This window comes from Stigmatopora nigra, chromosome 9, assembly GCF_051989575.1.
Source record: "Stigmatopora nigra isolate UIUO_SnigA chromosome 9, RoL_Snig_1.1, whole genome shotgun sequence".
Classification (NCBI taxonomy): domain Eukaryota; kingdom Metazoa; phylum Chordata; class Actinopteri; order Syngnathiformes; family Syngnathidae; genus Stigmatopora; species Stigmatopora nigra.
Genome location: NC_135516.1, coordinates 12,075,610 through 12,091,200, shown reverse-complemented (window position 1 = coordinate 12,091,200; position 15,591 = coordinate 12,075,610). Strand labels below are relative to the sequence as shown.

Sequence of the window (15,591 nt, the reverse complement as noted above, 5' to 3'; positions counted from 1 at the left end):
TAAAAATACCTCAACCAATCAGTGTCTTGCCATAAGAAAAACTCAAAAGTCAAAACATAGTATGTATATGTAGGCTAAAATAGCATCTTACGTGTTTTGGCAATGGCGGGACTGCTTGGCTCACTGTCACAACTGCTACCTCGTCCTTGCACCACGATGCTATAAATCTGGCCACACGGTAAATCGGCAAGTAGGCTCGGCTGGGTGGTGTTGTAGTTCTTCACATATCCCAGATTTCCCGTGGCCGTGATTAGGTAAAGAGATACATCGCTTGCGGGGGGAAGCCAGATGAGTTGTACTGCGTTATTCTGACAGGATGGTTGAGCCAACACAATCATTGGCTGGCAAGGCTCTGACATGAGGAATACATAGGATTGAATTCCAAAGTTAAGGTGCTACTGTTGTGGTGTAACATTTTACATACCTGTCTGGATGTACACAGGTTCGCTATCTTGGCTACTGCAGCCGTGACTCAATGCCTTGACAGTAAAGTTGTACTTATCTCCGCAAGTGAGCCCTGGGAAGTCACAAATTGAGTCTGTGGAATTACACAAATACGTCATCCCTCCTGAGCTCAGAACAGCGCTTCCAATGTAAAGTTCCACTTCAGGAATTTCCTCCCAGGACAGTATAGCGGTTCCAGAACCACAGGGAAGATCAACGGCCACAAGCTGAGGTTGGCACGGACCTGTGGGGTAGGTAGATGTCAGCTTTATTTGTCAATCTTCAGACACACACAGGTCTGATGGTTTTTGGTCAACCTACGTGTGGTGAAGTTAGAGGCCATTGGTTTAGTGACATTGCATTGGCTATTGGTGGCAGTGAGGCTTAGTTGGTAGGTTTCCCCGCAGTCCAAACCTTCAAAGTTGCAAAGATTGTTCTGGGCTTGGCATTGGAACTGAAAACTTCCAGTGGCTGTCAGGGAAATGTTTGCATTGCCAGGAGGAGCAATCCAAGAAGCCGCCGCAACTCCATTGGAGTTACAGTCAACTTCGACTTCTACGCTGCTGGGCAAACATGGAGCTAGGAAAATTACAGGGAAATGATTGAGGTTTTTGTATTTTCTTTCGCAGACGCTACATTTTTAATATTCCACGAATTTAGAGGTACATCTATACCTGAGTAGAACCAGACTTGGTCACTTTCAGAGCTGTTATATTCCTTTCCAAAGGCTACAGCCCAAGCATAATAATGGCCACCGCACATGAGTCCAGAGACAACACAGACTGTGCCTTGTGTCTCGCACGTTAACGTGTATCCATAATTATCGTAAACGTAGGCAATGTAATTTACGGCGAGTTCACTCGGCTCCCAGGAAACGGCGACTGTATCTTGTGTACAATCCACGTCAACTTGGACATTGGTTGGTGGGCACGGGGCTGAAATGGCAGGAAAAACATATTCGGGTTGTGTCATTACAATGATCTTCCTATTGTTCACAATTTTATCTCTTTTGATTCTATATGGCTGTAAGTTTTTTTATTTTTTTGGGCTATAAAGTAGTAACCAATTCAGGTATTTTGTCCAATTCCGAGAACTCCAATCAGAAATTGAAATTTCTAGTGCTGTGTAAAAGACTCACTTTCACCAGACTTATGGAAAACCAATTTACTTATCTTGGATAGAAATACTGTATTTTCTCAACTATAAGGCGCACTTAAAAGTCATAATTTTTCTCCAAAATAGACAGGGCGACTTATAATCCAGTGTGCTTTATATAAAGAAAAAAATTAAATGTTTCAATCATTGAGGGTGCGCCTTATAGTCGTGAAAATACGGTCATCCATTTATCTCAACACAAGCTGTTGCAATGTAGCCCTGGTTGTGAAAACTGGACTTACCTGTCATAAATTGATACATCTCAGACATGGCCGCATTGTTGCATGCATTATTTTTTGCAGCCACCGTGACATTGTAGATTCGACTACATTGCAAGCCGGTCACGTTGCACTGAGTTCCGGTGCTGTTGCACGTGGTAGTCAAGCCCTGGTTAGTCACAGCCTGGACCTGGTAAGATCCAGCTCCTCTGGCTACTCCCCATGTGACCATGGCTTCACTCATGTTGTAATGAATGGCGATATTCATCGGTGTACACGGCTCTGTAACATGGACATTTTGAGTAGTTGAAAATAGCTTCGATTGATTGATACACAACCTGTGTAACACTTTTTGGGTCACATGTTACCTGTAGCGAGAGTTCCCCACATAATGTCACCATTCTCACAGGGGCCATCCACACTCGTCACACTCACAGAGTACTCCTCCCCACATTGTAGAGTTGTGAGGTCACAGTAAGATTGTGCGGTGTTGCATGTCGCCGTATGGCCCGATGAGGCCGTTAGTAGAGCCACGTACAACGGAACTCCATCGCCGGGAAGCCAGGAGACTGTAGCTGATTTGATGTCACAATCCATAATGGCTTCAATGCTGCTGGGTTGGCAAGGACCTGTTGATTTGGGAAGAACAGTCGTTGATTTGGGAAGAACAGTCGTTGATTTGGGAAGAACAGTCGTTGATTTGGGAAGAACAGTGGTTGATTTGGGAAGAACCGTTGTTGATTTGGGAAGAACAGTCGTTGATTTGGGAAGAACAGTTGTTGATTTGGGAAAAACAGTGGTTGATTTGGGAAGAACAGTCGTTGATTGGGGAGAACAGTGGTTGATTTGGGAAGAACAGTCGTTGATTTGTGGAGAACAGTCGTTGATTTGGGAAGAACAGTCTATTGTCTTTAAAGAAGTTACAATAATGTTTAAAACTCGCCCAATTTTTTGGGACTTAGGCTAGCCAGGGGAAAGTTGCTGAGGTATTATTGCCTTGCTAAGCCCATGGTTCCGGTACCATTTGGTATTTTTAAATTCCCTTTTTGTTACTTCCTTCTGTCTGAGTGTTTTTTTGGGTTCAGTAAATATTGGTGCATGCATTAGTTATGTTTTGTCTGCTTTTGAGTGCAACCTTTTCTTCCCCCAAACCGTAAGAGAGACTAATAAAAATGTCCAGAGTAGTTCAGGTCAATATCTGTACCTGTTGTGAATGTAACAAGTGCACTATCGCTGCTGTCATGTTCCTCTCCCAAGGCTGTAACCCATACGTCATGTAGGGTGCCACAGACGAGTCCCGTGACAACACAGCTTTGGGTTGTTTCATCAGCCTCACATGTGTAATCATTGGAGCCAGATTGTTCGGAAATGTAGGCCATGTAACCCACAGCGAGGGTACTCAGATCCCAGGAAATAATCGCTGTGGATTGATCGCATAACGCATCAGCCTGAATGTTGGTAGGTGGGCATGGTTCTGAAAAACAATAATCACAAATGATTTGATAGCCATGTTTGTAGTATCTCGTACAGTCATTCTTGACGTTGTGACCTACCGGTTTTAAGCGGCCATGTCTCAGAAATGACGCTGTCACAAGCCTGGTTTTGAGCTGTCACCGTCACGGAGTAGATTTGACTGCACTGCAGGGACGTCAATTGACAGTTTGTTCCTGCGCTGTTACATTGAACTGTCCCGCCTTGGTCATTTACAGCCAAAACAGAATAAGAAGTTGCTCCATCTGCTTCTTGCCAAGTCACTTGGGCATCACTTAAGATGTAGTTGATCGAGACAATTATAGGAATGCAGGGATCTGGGAACAGAGAGTACAAGTCAATAGTTTGATGTCAATTCACCAATAGCGTATGAAAAAAAACATCTATCCTATAAATTTTGGTTTTCAAACAAATACAAAACTACAGGTTCTTGTATGGTAGTTTAGGCCAGTTTTGTACAAACTTTTTTGAGATACGGCATGTTGTTTTTCATTGAATAATTTTCAGGGCAGTACCTTACTATAATTATAAATTGTATCATATTTTTCCCGACTATAATTTGCGCCATTTTAACATATCTTTGTCAGCCATCTGTCGATGACCATTTTTGTGTTTGTACTTTGTGTGTTTAATGAATCGTATTACTTTGTGTTTGTTTTGGGTACCAGGTTTACTTTTTCTCATAGCTTACTCTAGTAAATTATGATTTTAATCTTGTAATATTACCTTAAAAGTCTTAATTCTTGTAATATTAAGACTTTCATCTCATAAAGAAGATTGGCAACCATTCATGAGCATACTAATTTCTCTCAAAATATTACCATTTCATCTTTCCTGGATGGCTCACCTGTAGTAAACCAGATCGGAGCAGTGGCCGGCCCAGCACAACCAGTATGCATTGATTCCACAATGACCGAGTAACTCTGTCCACAGACCAGGTTGCTAAGTTCACATTCACTTCCCATGGCACTACAGGAGGAGTTGTGTCCATTGGTGGAGATTGCCTGAGCACTGTAGGCTGAAGCTTCAGCAGCCGTATCCCAACTGACCCAAGCCATTCGGGTGGCACAATTCATCTCGGCGGACACCTGGCTAGGGGGACATGGACCTAGAAAGCAAAAAGACATCCTGTAGTTTTGTACAGCACCAAAAAATTGGATATAGTGAAGAATTTTGAGGAGATGTACCAGTCAGTATCTCTGTGGGGTAACTCATTTCGCTCATACAGACGTTTGTGTGACCCGTCACTGTGAAAGTGTAGAGTTGTCCACAGCTCAAGTCCAAGAATGAACAGTTACCCTCATCGGTTTCACAAGTGGAGTTAACACCGGAAACAGAGTTGGCTTCTACAGTGAAGTTCTGAGCTTGAGAGCTGACATGATCCCACGTTACTCTCATGATGTTGGCGCTACAGTTAAGATCCCCTGAGACGTTCTCGGGTTTACAAGGCGCTATAGACAAGACAAAGAATCATATTAGATCTGTTCTGCCCCTACTAAAATTTTGAAGACTCACCAGCTTGGACTTTGTAGTCAGAACCAACGATGATTTCACAATGAACCGAGGAAGAGGTGACTAGAACCTCATAGACGTGGCCACACTGCAAATCATGGATGGAGCAATTGTTGTACGTGGAGTTGCAGGAAGCTCGGTGTCCTTCCAAACTGATGGCCCAGGCCGTGTAGTTGTCTGAACCAGGGGTTTCAGACCAACTGACATCCATCACATTAGTGTAACAGTTCACTACACCTTCTACATTCTCTGGGAGACAGGCAGCTAGTGGAGACAAGTGGAATGGGGAAGTTAGTCAATTAAGTCCTGGCTTGGCAAGTTGGATGGCATTATGAACATTGTTTGAAAGCTGTCATAGAGTTTTTCCCTCACCTGAGTTAAAGTATATGTCCGCATGTTCAGTGCTGTTGCAACTTTCGGTTGATGCCACCAACGAGGCTGAATATGAACGACCGCAATGAAGTCTGACAGCACATGAAGTGTCATTGGACAAGCAGGACGCCACATGACCGTGATCTCCTGTCACTTCCACTGTGTAAAACGTTGCTCCGCTGCTCTCGATCCAGCTGAAGTTACCGTTGTTCATCCCGCAGTCCACACGAGCAGCAAAGTTTGTAGGCTGGCAAGGAGCTAGATGTGGAATGAAAACACTCCGTTAAAAACTTTCAAATTCTGCTGCTACACTCAAAATATCCGAACTGAAAGGATGAAGAACCTGTGCTCAATTCCAATGGAGGGCTGTAGCTACTCTGGCAAGACTGATCAAGAAACGAAATGGAGAAGGCATATCGTTCTCCACATTCAAGGTCGGTCAGCGTATGTGAAGCGCTTGAAGCCGGCCAGGTTACAGGGGGAAGTATCCCGTAGAGTTTTTCATATTTTAGGATGTAGGAAACTCCCGGTAATTGAATCGGATCCCATGAAATTGTTACTGTGTTGGTGTCACAGGCGACCTCGCCCACAAGGTTGGTGGGTGGACACAGACCTGACATGACAGGGAAGACACGTTAGTATTCATGGAAGTGTGTATATTTGTAGGATAGTTACACACACACACCGGTAATCATTTCTACTGGAGAACTTGGCTCGCTCCAGCACCCACGGTCCGCGGTGACTACAGTGACGGAATAGCTTTCCCCACAGTGGAGGTTAGTGAACTGGCATGAGGTAGAAACACCGTTGCTGCAGTTATGAACGTGTCCGTCATCGGCTGTGGCCGTGGCTATGTACATTTCGGCCCCGGCTACACTGGACCAAGACACCATGCTACTATCCGCACATGGTGGAAATGTTGTTACAGTACTTGGGGGACAAAGACCTGGAGAAAGGGTGGTTAAAAACAGAGGAATTAAGTCTTTTCAATGTTGCCGGGTGATATTTATGATTGTTTTGTACCTGCTTGGAAGCTGTGGACTTGACTCGGTCTTCCAGCGCATGACTCGGAGTGCGGCGTGACAATGAGGTTGTATGTTTCACCGCATTGGATGTGTGATAGCTGACAGCTAGTGGTGTTGGAATGACATTGATGTGTGTGTCCATCTTGGCCAGTAGACGTCACTGTGTATTCAACAGCACTGTGGCTTCCCACCCATGATACCAAAGCGGAGTGATTGGAACATATCAATGCGGCGCTGACGTTCTCTGGGGCGCACGGTGCTGCGAGAAATGGGGGGCGGAAAGTGACTGACCAACTGCAAAAACAACTACATAAATTATCCCTAAGATTGGGTGCATTTGTCAAATATATTTCTTATAGTATATCTGGTTACTTACCTGTTTGGAGTGATTGAGAGACACTGGGGGTGCTATTGCACTCTGCCCCCTCAGCATGAACTGTAACATCAAGTTCCAAGCCACAAGGAAGATTATGAACTACACAACTGCTATTTGTAGTCCTGCAACTGTCCTGGTAGCCAAATCCAGATAGTTCTGCTTGGAAATTGAGATACCCTGAAGTCTCGCTCCAACTAATCAAGGCTGTGTTGTTGGTACACATGTACTGCTTGGAAACTGATACTGGCGGGCAGGGAGCTGTAAACCAACAAATGCAAATCAAGTTGAAGAATATCTGCGAAAATCCTGTACAATGCACCTACCTGTGATAATGTTAGCGCTTTCTCCAGGAGAACTATCACATTCGCTTCCCATGGTTACGATGGTGGCTGTGTAGATTTCGCCACATTCTAAATCCATTAGCTCACAAATTGAATTTGCTGAAGTGCAGGAAACGGAATGACCGCTTGTTGCTGTTGCGGTAACTGTGTAACCTGTGGCATCAGCTATGGCCATCCAGGACACGGAGGAGGAATTAGTACCACAGATTTGAGTGCTAGACTCAATGTATGGTGCACATGGAGCTGGGAAAAAATAAGAAGGGTTAGCCTAAGATCTTTGTAGCGTGATTTGGCGACCACTGTCAATGAATTTATCACTACCTGCCATCAACATAGTCGGTGAACCTCCTGTGCTGTTGCATTGACCATCGTCAGCTAGCACAATCAAACTGTACGTCACCCCGCATTGCAGCTCATCCAGTTGACAAGAAGTTGATTCACTCGAGCAGGATATTTGGTGCTGTGAGCCGGTAGCTATAACAGTGTATGCAGTAGCCCCAGTACTGGCAGTCCAGGATACTTCAGCTGAATTAGACCCACACTGAAGGGTAGCAGCTACACTGTCTGGGTCACATGGTCCTGGAGGTTGAAGTATGAGATGGGTAAATTGTTAGATTCTGTGAAATTAATTGAATTGAGCCTCACGATTTTCAAAAGTACCTGTGGTCACTGTGGTCAGAACGGAGGTGCTTGAGCAGTAGTTGTCATGTGCTGTGGCGTTAATGGTATATTGTGTAGCACATTCAATATTACTGAAAGGACACACAGTGTTCGGTGTACTGCAAGTTTCAATGAAGCCATTTGGTCCTGTTAAAGTCACTGTATAAGAGGTTGCACCCATAGAAGGATTCCAGGAGGCCAAAATGGAGTTGGTAGTGCAATCTGTTATTGCGTCCAAGAGTACAGGTGCACATGGAACTGCAAAGACCAAAATACAATGCATGTATTCTCTCCGATGCTTATTCAAAGTCATTTCTCCAATCTTTCCACGTTGTAATACCTGTCATGATGGTTAGTGGAGCACTATATACTCCGGGACAATCGCCATGGCAACCTTTTACAGACACATTGTAAGTCTGTCCACATTGAAGGCCTGTCAGAGTGCAGTTAGTGTTGTCAGTCTGACAAGTAGTTGAAGTCATATTTCCAGAAAGAGGTGTGGCGCTGACACTGTAGTTAAGTGGCCAAGAAGAGTTTTTCCAGCTGACCATTACATCATTGGTGCTGCAGAACGTGGTGATGTTGACTCCCTCTGGTGCACACGGTACTGAGATCATAATGTGAGATTTAAGATGAATACTAGAAAGTACACGAGACTCAACTTTCTAGGTTGGTAAAACCAAGTAACTACGGATTTTCAAGTAGTACAATAACTGCCATTTGTTACCTGGTGGTTGCCAAATGGAGAGGCTGTTACTGCTGACACAATTACCATCAGTGGCCGTCACAAAAATGGAATAGGAGTGGTCGCAGCGTAGGTCCGTTAGTGTACAATTAGAGGTTGAGCTAACACAGGTAAGTGTCTGATCCGTACTGGTGGCTGTCACGGTGTAGCTCACTGCATTTGGATCGGAGTCCCACCATACATCAGATGTGTGAGCTATACAGTCCAGCTGGCTAAAAACATTGATGGGGGTACAAGGCTCTTGAAGAGGGGAGTCAGAAAATGTGTTAGTTTCGCCAATTCCAAAAACCTGGAAGTCTATAGAGAGTTACCTGTGTATAGGGTCACGGGGTTCCCCTGAAGACCTGTGCAGTTTTCACTCGTTTCTGCTACACTAATGTTGTAAACCTCACCGCACATAAGGTCATGGAAGTAGCACATTGTTTCATTGGTTGTGCATTGCGACGAATCGCCTGTATTGCTCACTGCGAAGGCAGTGTAAGATGTGGTACTGTCACTGGCCATCCAGTGCACAATAACGAGATCTGGTGCGCACAGCGCTTCAGCAATGACAGATGTAGCGGGGCACGGCACTGAATAAAAGTTTAAAAAACAGAAAAATTGAAACAAGAATGGTTTACACTGATGTATAGAAGGAGCTCTGTTTTCATTATTGATTTTGCTGTTCATATAAGTGTTTTTTTAGTCTTTTGATTGTAAGAAGCAACTGACATTTAGTTTCTCTCCGTATGACGAGTGTTCTTACATGTTTGTACGACGATCTCGTTACTGGGCATACTCTGACACGACCCAGTGACTGCTACAACAGTGGCAGAGTAAGTACTTCCACAGACCAAATCTCCGCTAGTACATTGGGTCTCTGTGGAGGTGCAATAGATGGGTTCACCCAACCCTCTATAAATGGTGACTGTATAGTTCTCTGCTGGGGTAGGGATGCTCCAGGTCAATACCACCTCGCCTGAAGGACATCTTATTTCGGCTTCGACATCCTCTGGGCCACAGGGAACTATTAAAAATGATATTAAATACATCTTAGAGCAAGTATAGGAAAAACTTATCTCAAAAAGATAATTTTGTAGTACCAGAGTCCATTGTGATTGATGTGGAAGTCGAATGGCAGCTTCCATCATTGTTGGTAACTGTAACATTATATCTCTTCCCACAAGGTAGATTAGGAATTTTACAGTTGTTGACAGTGTCACTGTTGCAGGTGAGTTCAACTCCATTCTGGTCTTCTATCGTTGCAGTGTAGTTGCCTGTTGGCAGATGGTTCTGCCAGACAATCAGAGCGTGGTTGGCATCACAATCTCTGAATGCTTCGATGTTGTCAGGAGGACACGGCGCTAAGGATGAAGAAGAGAGTCAAAGGTAAATGCCATGTTTTCTCAATTTCTTTTTTCACTGTTACATTCATAGTCAATTATTACCTGTGGTAAAAGCAATCTCGTCACTTTCACTACTGTTACATTTGAGATTAGTCCCGACAATGTGGGCCGTGTAATTCCTTCCACATCGTAAAGTTTCTACTATGCATTGCGTGCCCATTGAAGAACAGTCATGGGAGTTTCCATCCGAATCTTGAACGATTGCGCTGTAAAATATGGCACCGATGCTCGTTGTCCAGGTGATTTCTGCAGAGTTTTGACTGCAGTCGGTTGTTACCGAGACGATAGTGGGGGTGCAAGGAACTGGAGTGATGAAAAATAATAAATTAGCTTAGTGTAACACAGGAAATACTGTAGTTGTTACTCATTTGTCATTTATCCTGATGATGGTGATTGAAATAGGGACTCTTGTTAGTTGATTTTCAAATTGAAAAGGCATCCTCAGTTCTTAAAACAAAACTAAAGTAGACTTTTGCGTGTTTCTATCACAAATGTGTATTTTTTACCCTCATACTGGAGTACCCATGGCCATAGAAACTGTACTTTGAGATAAGAAACCGCAGTTTCATTATTTTTCTGTCCCAAATGCCATATTGGAATATCAAGAAGTGGGATGAGAATTTAATCCTAAGGTTGAACCAATGGAATTTTCCAATCTAAAACCCATGAATAAACATTTGACCCAACATGTATAACCACCCAACCAGCACATACCAGTCTGTGCAACCTCTCCAAGAACCCTGTCCGTAGAGCAATTGTCATTTGAGGCGATGATCCACACACTGAGATGTTCACCACAGGGCACACCGGTCACTGCACAGCTATTGGATGAGGATGTACAGTTGTAGGTTTCTCCTGTATTACCCTGTGCTTCTATAGTATAAGCCAAAGCTCCTGCAGCTGAATCCCAGGTAGTGATCAGGGCTTCGGATTGACACTCTGCCCCAGTCTTGACATTTGTTGGAAGACAAGGAGCTGTGATGGAAATTATGGAGTTATATACAGTTCTCCAGACTTATTGTGGCCAATCTATTCTAAATGATATACTCACATGTCCGGACAAACTCTGGTTGACTGATTTCACTGTCGCATTCCGAGCTGACAGCGTACACGGTGAAAGTGTAGAACTTCCCACAGCCATTATTGGTAAAAAAGCAGGAGCTGTCTTGTGTACGGCATTCTGTCACTTGGCCGTTATCGTCTACGCCCATTGCCACGTAGTAGAAAGTGTTGTTTGTTTTTTCCCAGCTGAATAGAATCACATTGCTGGGGCAGTCGTGGCTAGTTGTGGTATCGGCCGGAGCGCAGGGTACTGGAGACGGAATAATAGCCAATGTTATACAGTGTATCTTAGTCTGTTTTTAGGATAACCGACATTTTGAAATATTCCCCTACTTCAATTGACTGTAAAAAAGAAAAAAAACTTCAATTTTTTAAGGCAGGGGTGTCAAACTCCCTTTGGTCTGCAGGCCGAATACAGCTTAATGTAAACTCATTGCAAAATTACATAGAACTAACAATAAGCCCACTTTTTTCCTTTGTATTAGTCACTAATACTAATAATTAGTGCAAATAATGAGTAAATTATCAAAATGTTTATTAAAAGAATTTTCCTTTTACATTATGAACAATATATTATGAACAAAAGAAGAACATAAGAACATAAATAAATGTCAATTCATGTTGTCTGCATGTACTAAAACACTGCGCCCCTAGTGGATAATACAAGAACTACAAATTTTAAAGAAAATTCATATTTTTTTTATACAATGCAGCTTTCTTCCCCGGGCCGTACCAAACCACCAGACGGGCCGGATCCGGCCCGCGCGGCGTATGTTTGACACCCCTGGTTTAAGGTATTGAGTGTCCATGTTTAGTAACGAATGAGAGGGTGTGTCTGTGAGAAAAGATTGTGGGATACAATAGGGGGAAGTCAAAGAGCCTCCCAGTGGGCCAACTTATCGGATAATAAAATCTATCTTTGTAACAAAGTCAACGCGGAAGGGAAACTCACCTGTCTCGAACAGGGTGGAGGTGTTGGCGATACTCTCACAGTCGTCTGATATTGCCGTCACGTGGACTCTGTACTTTTCACCGCACTTGAGCATGACAATATGGCAGCTGTTGGAGTTAGAGGTACAGTTGAGGGATGCACCCATGCCATCCACAGCTGTGGCTCGGTATAAATTGGCGCCAAATGCCAAGTCCCATGTTACTGTCACTGTGCCGCTGGTGCAGCTGTAGTCCACCTCGATAGATGTCACTGGATTAATGGCTGAATAAGAAGAGGGAAATCTGTTAGTCTTTGTTTTGCTACTTAGACAGAAGATATCGCGTAAGGATCTTCAATGGATCGCAAATGCAAATTAGGGACTTCTACAAAGTACTTTGTGAAAAATTGATGAATTGATTGAAGCCCTTTTGTGATAGTTGTTGGCTAATTGTTGAACAATGAGGGGTGTACTGTGTGCAATATATTATCTGTTCATTGTAAAATACAGTGCACTAATCGGCTGCCACCAGCAGAGGTGCTCTTGACTTGGCCTGGTCCAGGCCTTTGTAGTCCAGAATTTAACATTGTAGTCCAGAATTTAACATTGTAGTCCAGGATTTTAACATTGTAGTCCAGAATTTAACATTGTAGACCAGAATTTAACATTGTAGTCCAGAATTTTAACGTTGTAGTCCAGAATTTTAACGTTGTAGTCCAGAATTTTAACATTGTAGTCCAGAATTTTAACATTGTAGTCCAGAATTTAACATTGTAGTCCAGAATTTAACATTGTCGTCCAGAATTTAATATTGTAGTCCAGAATTTAACATTGTAGTCCAGAATTTAACATTGTAGTCCAGAATTTAACATTGTCGTCCAGAATTTAATATTGTAGTCCAGAATTTAACATTGTAGTCCAGAATTTTAACATTGTAGTCCAGAATTTAACGTTGTAGTCCAGAATTTAACATTGTCGTCCAGAATTTAATATTGTAGTCCAGAATTTAACATTGTAGTCCAGAATTTAACATTGTAGTCCAGAATTTAACATTGTAGTCCAGAATTTAACTTTGTAGTCCAGAATTTAACATTGTAGTCCAGAATTTAACATTGTAGTCCAGAATTTAACATTGTAGTCCAGAATTTAACATTGTAGTCCAGAATTTAACATTGTAGTCCAGAATTTAACATTGTAGTCCAGAATTTAACATTGTAGTCTTCTGATTTGTTAAATCGCTTGATCAATGGTAGACATCCAATCTTTTTGTACTTGTCAGCGAATAAAATCCGTCATTACATACTCACTGGAGGTTGTATGGGTGACGTTGGAAGACTCCCCCGGTACCAAGAACACATTGACCGATGATACGCCGACTGTGTAGGTAGAGCAAGGCTCCAGATTATTAATCTGCATGAATGTTGACGAAGTGTTCCTGACGACAGGCGTGTTGCTGGGATCGTCATCAATCACGGTCACTTGATAAAGTAATACTTTGTACACGGAATCCCACGACACTAGAGCCGAGTTCCTTCCCGTCGAGACCAGAGTGACACCAGTCGGTGGTTCCACCACTTGGGAAAACGGAATAAAAAAGCTTATTAAGTGTGTACGTGAATCAAAATATTGTTTTTGCGCTAAAGCTTACGTGTCGTGATTGTCCTGATGTTACTCCTGGCGCCTCTTCCGGCTGAGTTGGAGGCGTAAATGTAACAGTTGTACGTCGTGGATGGAGTCAGGCCATCTGTTTGCCCGTTTAAAACCGTGAAGGTCTGGTTGTATTTCTTCACTGGGACACTGAACAACTCTTCCACATACAACGTGTAGCTCTCGGCTCCAAATACGCTTGACCATTCAAATATTATAGAAGTACTGGAAATAGCTCTGGAATATGTAATCTGGGATTTGGCGGGCACTGTGGAAAAGCACAAAAACTTTTAATATAAGGAACTGTCTGAGATAGTACTAAAGTCTGGTTAATGATCTTATTACCTGTCCAAGTTTGCCGAGTGTCATTACACACAACCGTGTAAAAGGTAAAAACTTTGAGTGTGACTATATAAGCATGGCCGGGTCGTAAACCCTGAATGAGTCTCTGAGTACTGGGCGGGTATGGCATCACCACCACGGGGGCAATACTGGTGGAGTTGACCACTCGTAAGTCCAGTAAATAGACGGAACCGCCATTGTTATCGCTCCATTGGATCTCTAGGGATGATGCTGAAGGAGATGTCACTGACACAATATTGCATCCTGGGGAAAATGGCAGTAAATTCAGTTGAATGGGAAAACTTCTACGTTTGAATCGCTTGTAACATTGATTGATGGAATACGGCGTCCAATCACAAGTGGGAGAGATAGGGAGCCAATGCATAAATGTTCATTCGCTGCCAAACTCTCACTTTACATGGATTGGACGTTAACTAGTGATAAATTAAGGGCTATAAAGTCAGTTTCTTTGGTATTCATCAATATTTTTTTATTATTGCTGTTAATAATAATCATTATTTTTTTAGCTTAATTAGTGAAATAATAATAATAATAATCATGAAGCATTTCCAAGTGCTTATTATTTTAAATACTCACCTGTTGCCAAAACTTGTAGCATCTAAGGGGAAAGAACAGTATTAGGAAAATCAAGTTAATGTGGAATAACATGAAAAAAACTATAAGAAAACATTTTAAAAAATTTACCTGTGTGACAGATAATAGAACGACGGTAAAAAACACCCACATCTTATCCAAATTGTTCACTGCTTCTGAATGATTCTCTGAAATCCTTACAGACCAAGTAGGGATAATCAACTCTGTGGGAACCAATCAGGGCCTTCCAAACCAGGACAGGTGGATGGATGCCTTTGGGCTCCGTCACCATGATACGGAAACAAATGGGATGGTTAGGTAGGGCGGGGTGGGGTGTACTTTCACTTCTCCACCCAATTCACACCATTTCTATTCATTTTATAGGTATTTACCCATTTTTGTAAATCCTGTCCGTTTCATATTTATGAAAGCTGTGAATAGTTATTCTTAGTATGTGAAGCAGTTTTTTAATGAAAGACTACCATTATATAAGAATTGTTTTTTAAGTTAATCCACTTGTAACATTATACATGTCTTTTGTATCGATATGCTAGGTGTCCTGCTACATTCTTCCTGATCATTTTACTTGGAAATGCTAAGTCATATTGCATTATTGTATAATAGCCTTTTCAGGGATAGTGGCTATGTATTATCACCCTCGACCTACTTTATCAGTTGATCCTTTTACTGTTTTCTTGGAGGAGTTGGGTTGGGATTTACAAATGACCTAAGGACAACATCTAGTTTGGGTGTTTGAAAATGTGGAATATTATAAGCGTAGCATGGTATCATTGTTGACAGGTTACATAAACTTAACACTACAAATGGTGTCAAGTATATTTTTGTGATTCGTAGTAGAGATTTGTGTTTTTATGTCAAACATTTTTGGAAAAATGCGCTAAAATGTGTGTTATGGCTTTATAGGGAATTCATTTAACTCATTGAAAAGCTGAGCTAGTATTTATTTCTTTTCTAATGACCCAAAATAGTAGTTTTCTTTTTTTGTTTTATATTGTACCTCTAGTAAATTAATATCGGTTACCTTGAGTAATCTTAAGTACGTGATTGAGTGGATATATGTCATTGACGTTCATTTAATCTTATAATTTTATCCCAAAAAAGAGAAAAATTCAAGTAGGTTTGACATCAGTAAGATTTATAAAAACATACAAATTGCATTTTTGATGCTGTTCCTAAAAAAGGAGTATAGTATTCCATGTAGACTACATGTACACACTGAATGTAAACAGTCCTTCTCCACGTAACGATGTCATTTGAAGGCTTCCTGCGGGT

General features: G+C 42.2%; 1 protein-coding gene across 1 annotated transcript in view; it reads left to right on the top strand.

Annotated features, from left to right (window-relative positions):
- gpsm2 (G protein signaling modulator 2) overlaps window positions 1–15,591 on the top strand; it is a 41,556-nt gene that overhangs the window by 6,110 nt on the left and 19,855 nt on the right. Inside the window, exon 3 of the mRNA XM_077724703.1 lies at window positions 9,587–9,707. Within this exon, the coding sequence (XP_077580829.1) occupies window positions 9,661–9,707 (47 nt within the window). The 5' untranslated portion in view covers window positions 9,587–9,660. The remainder of the gene's footprint in view (window positions 1–9,586; window positions 9,708–15,591) is intronic.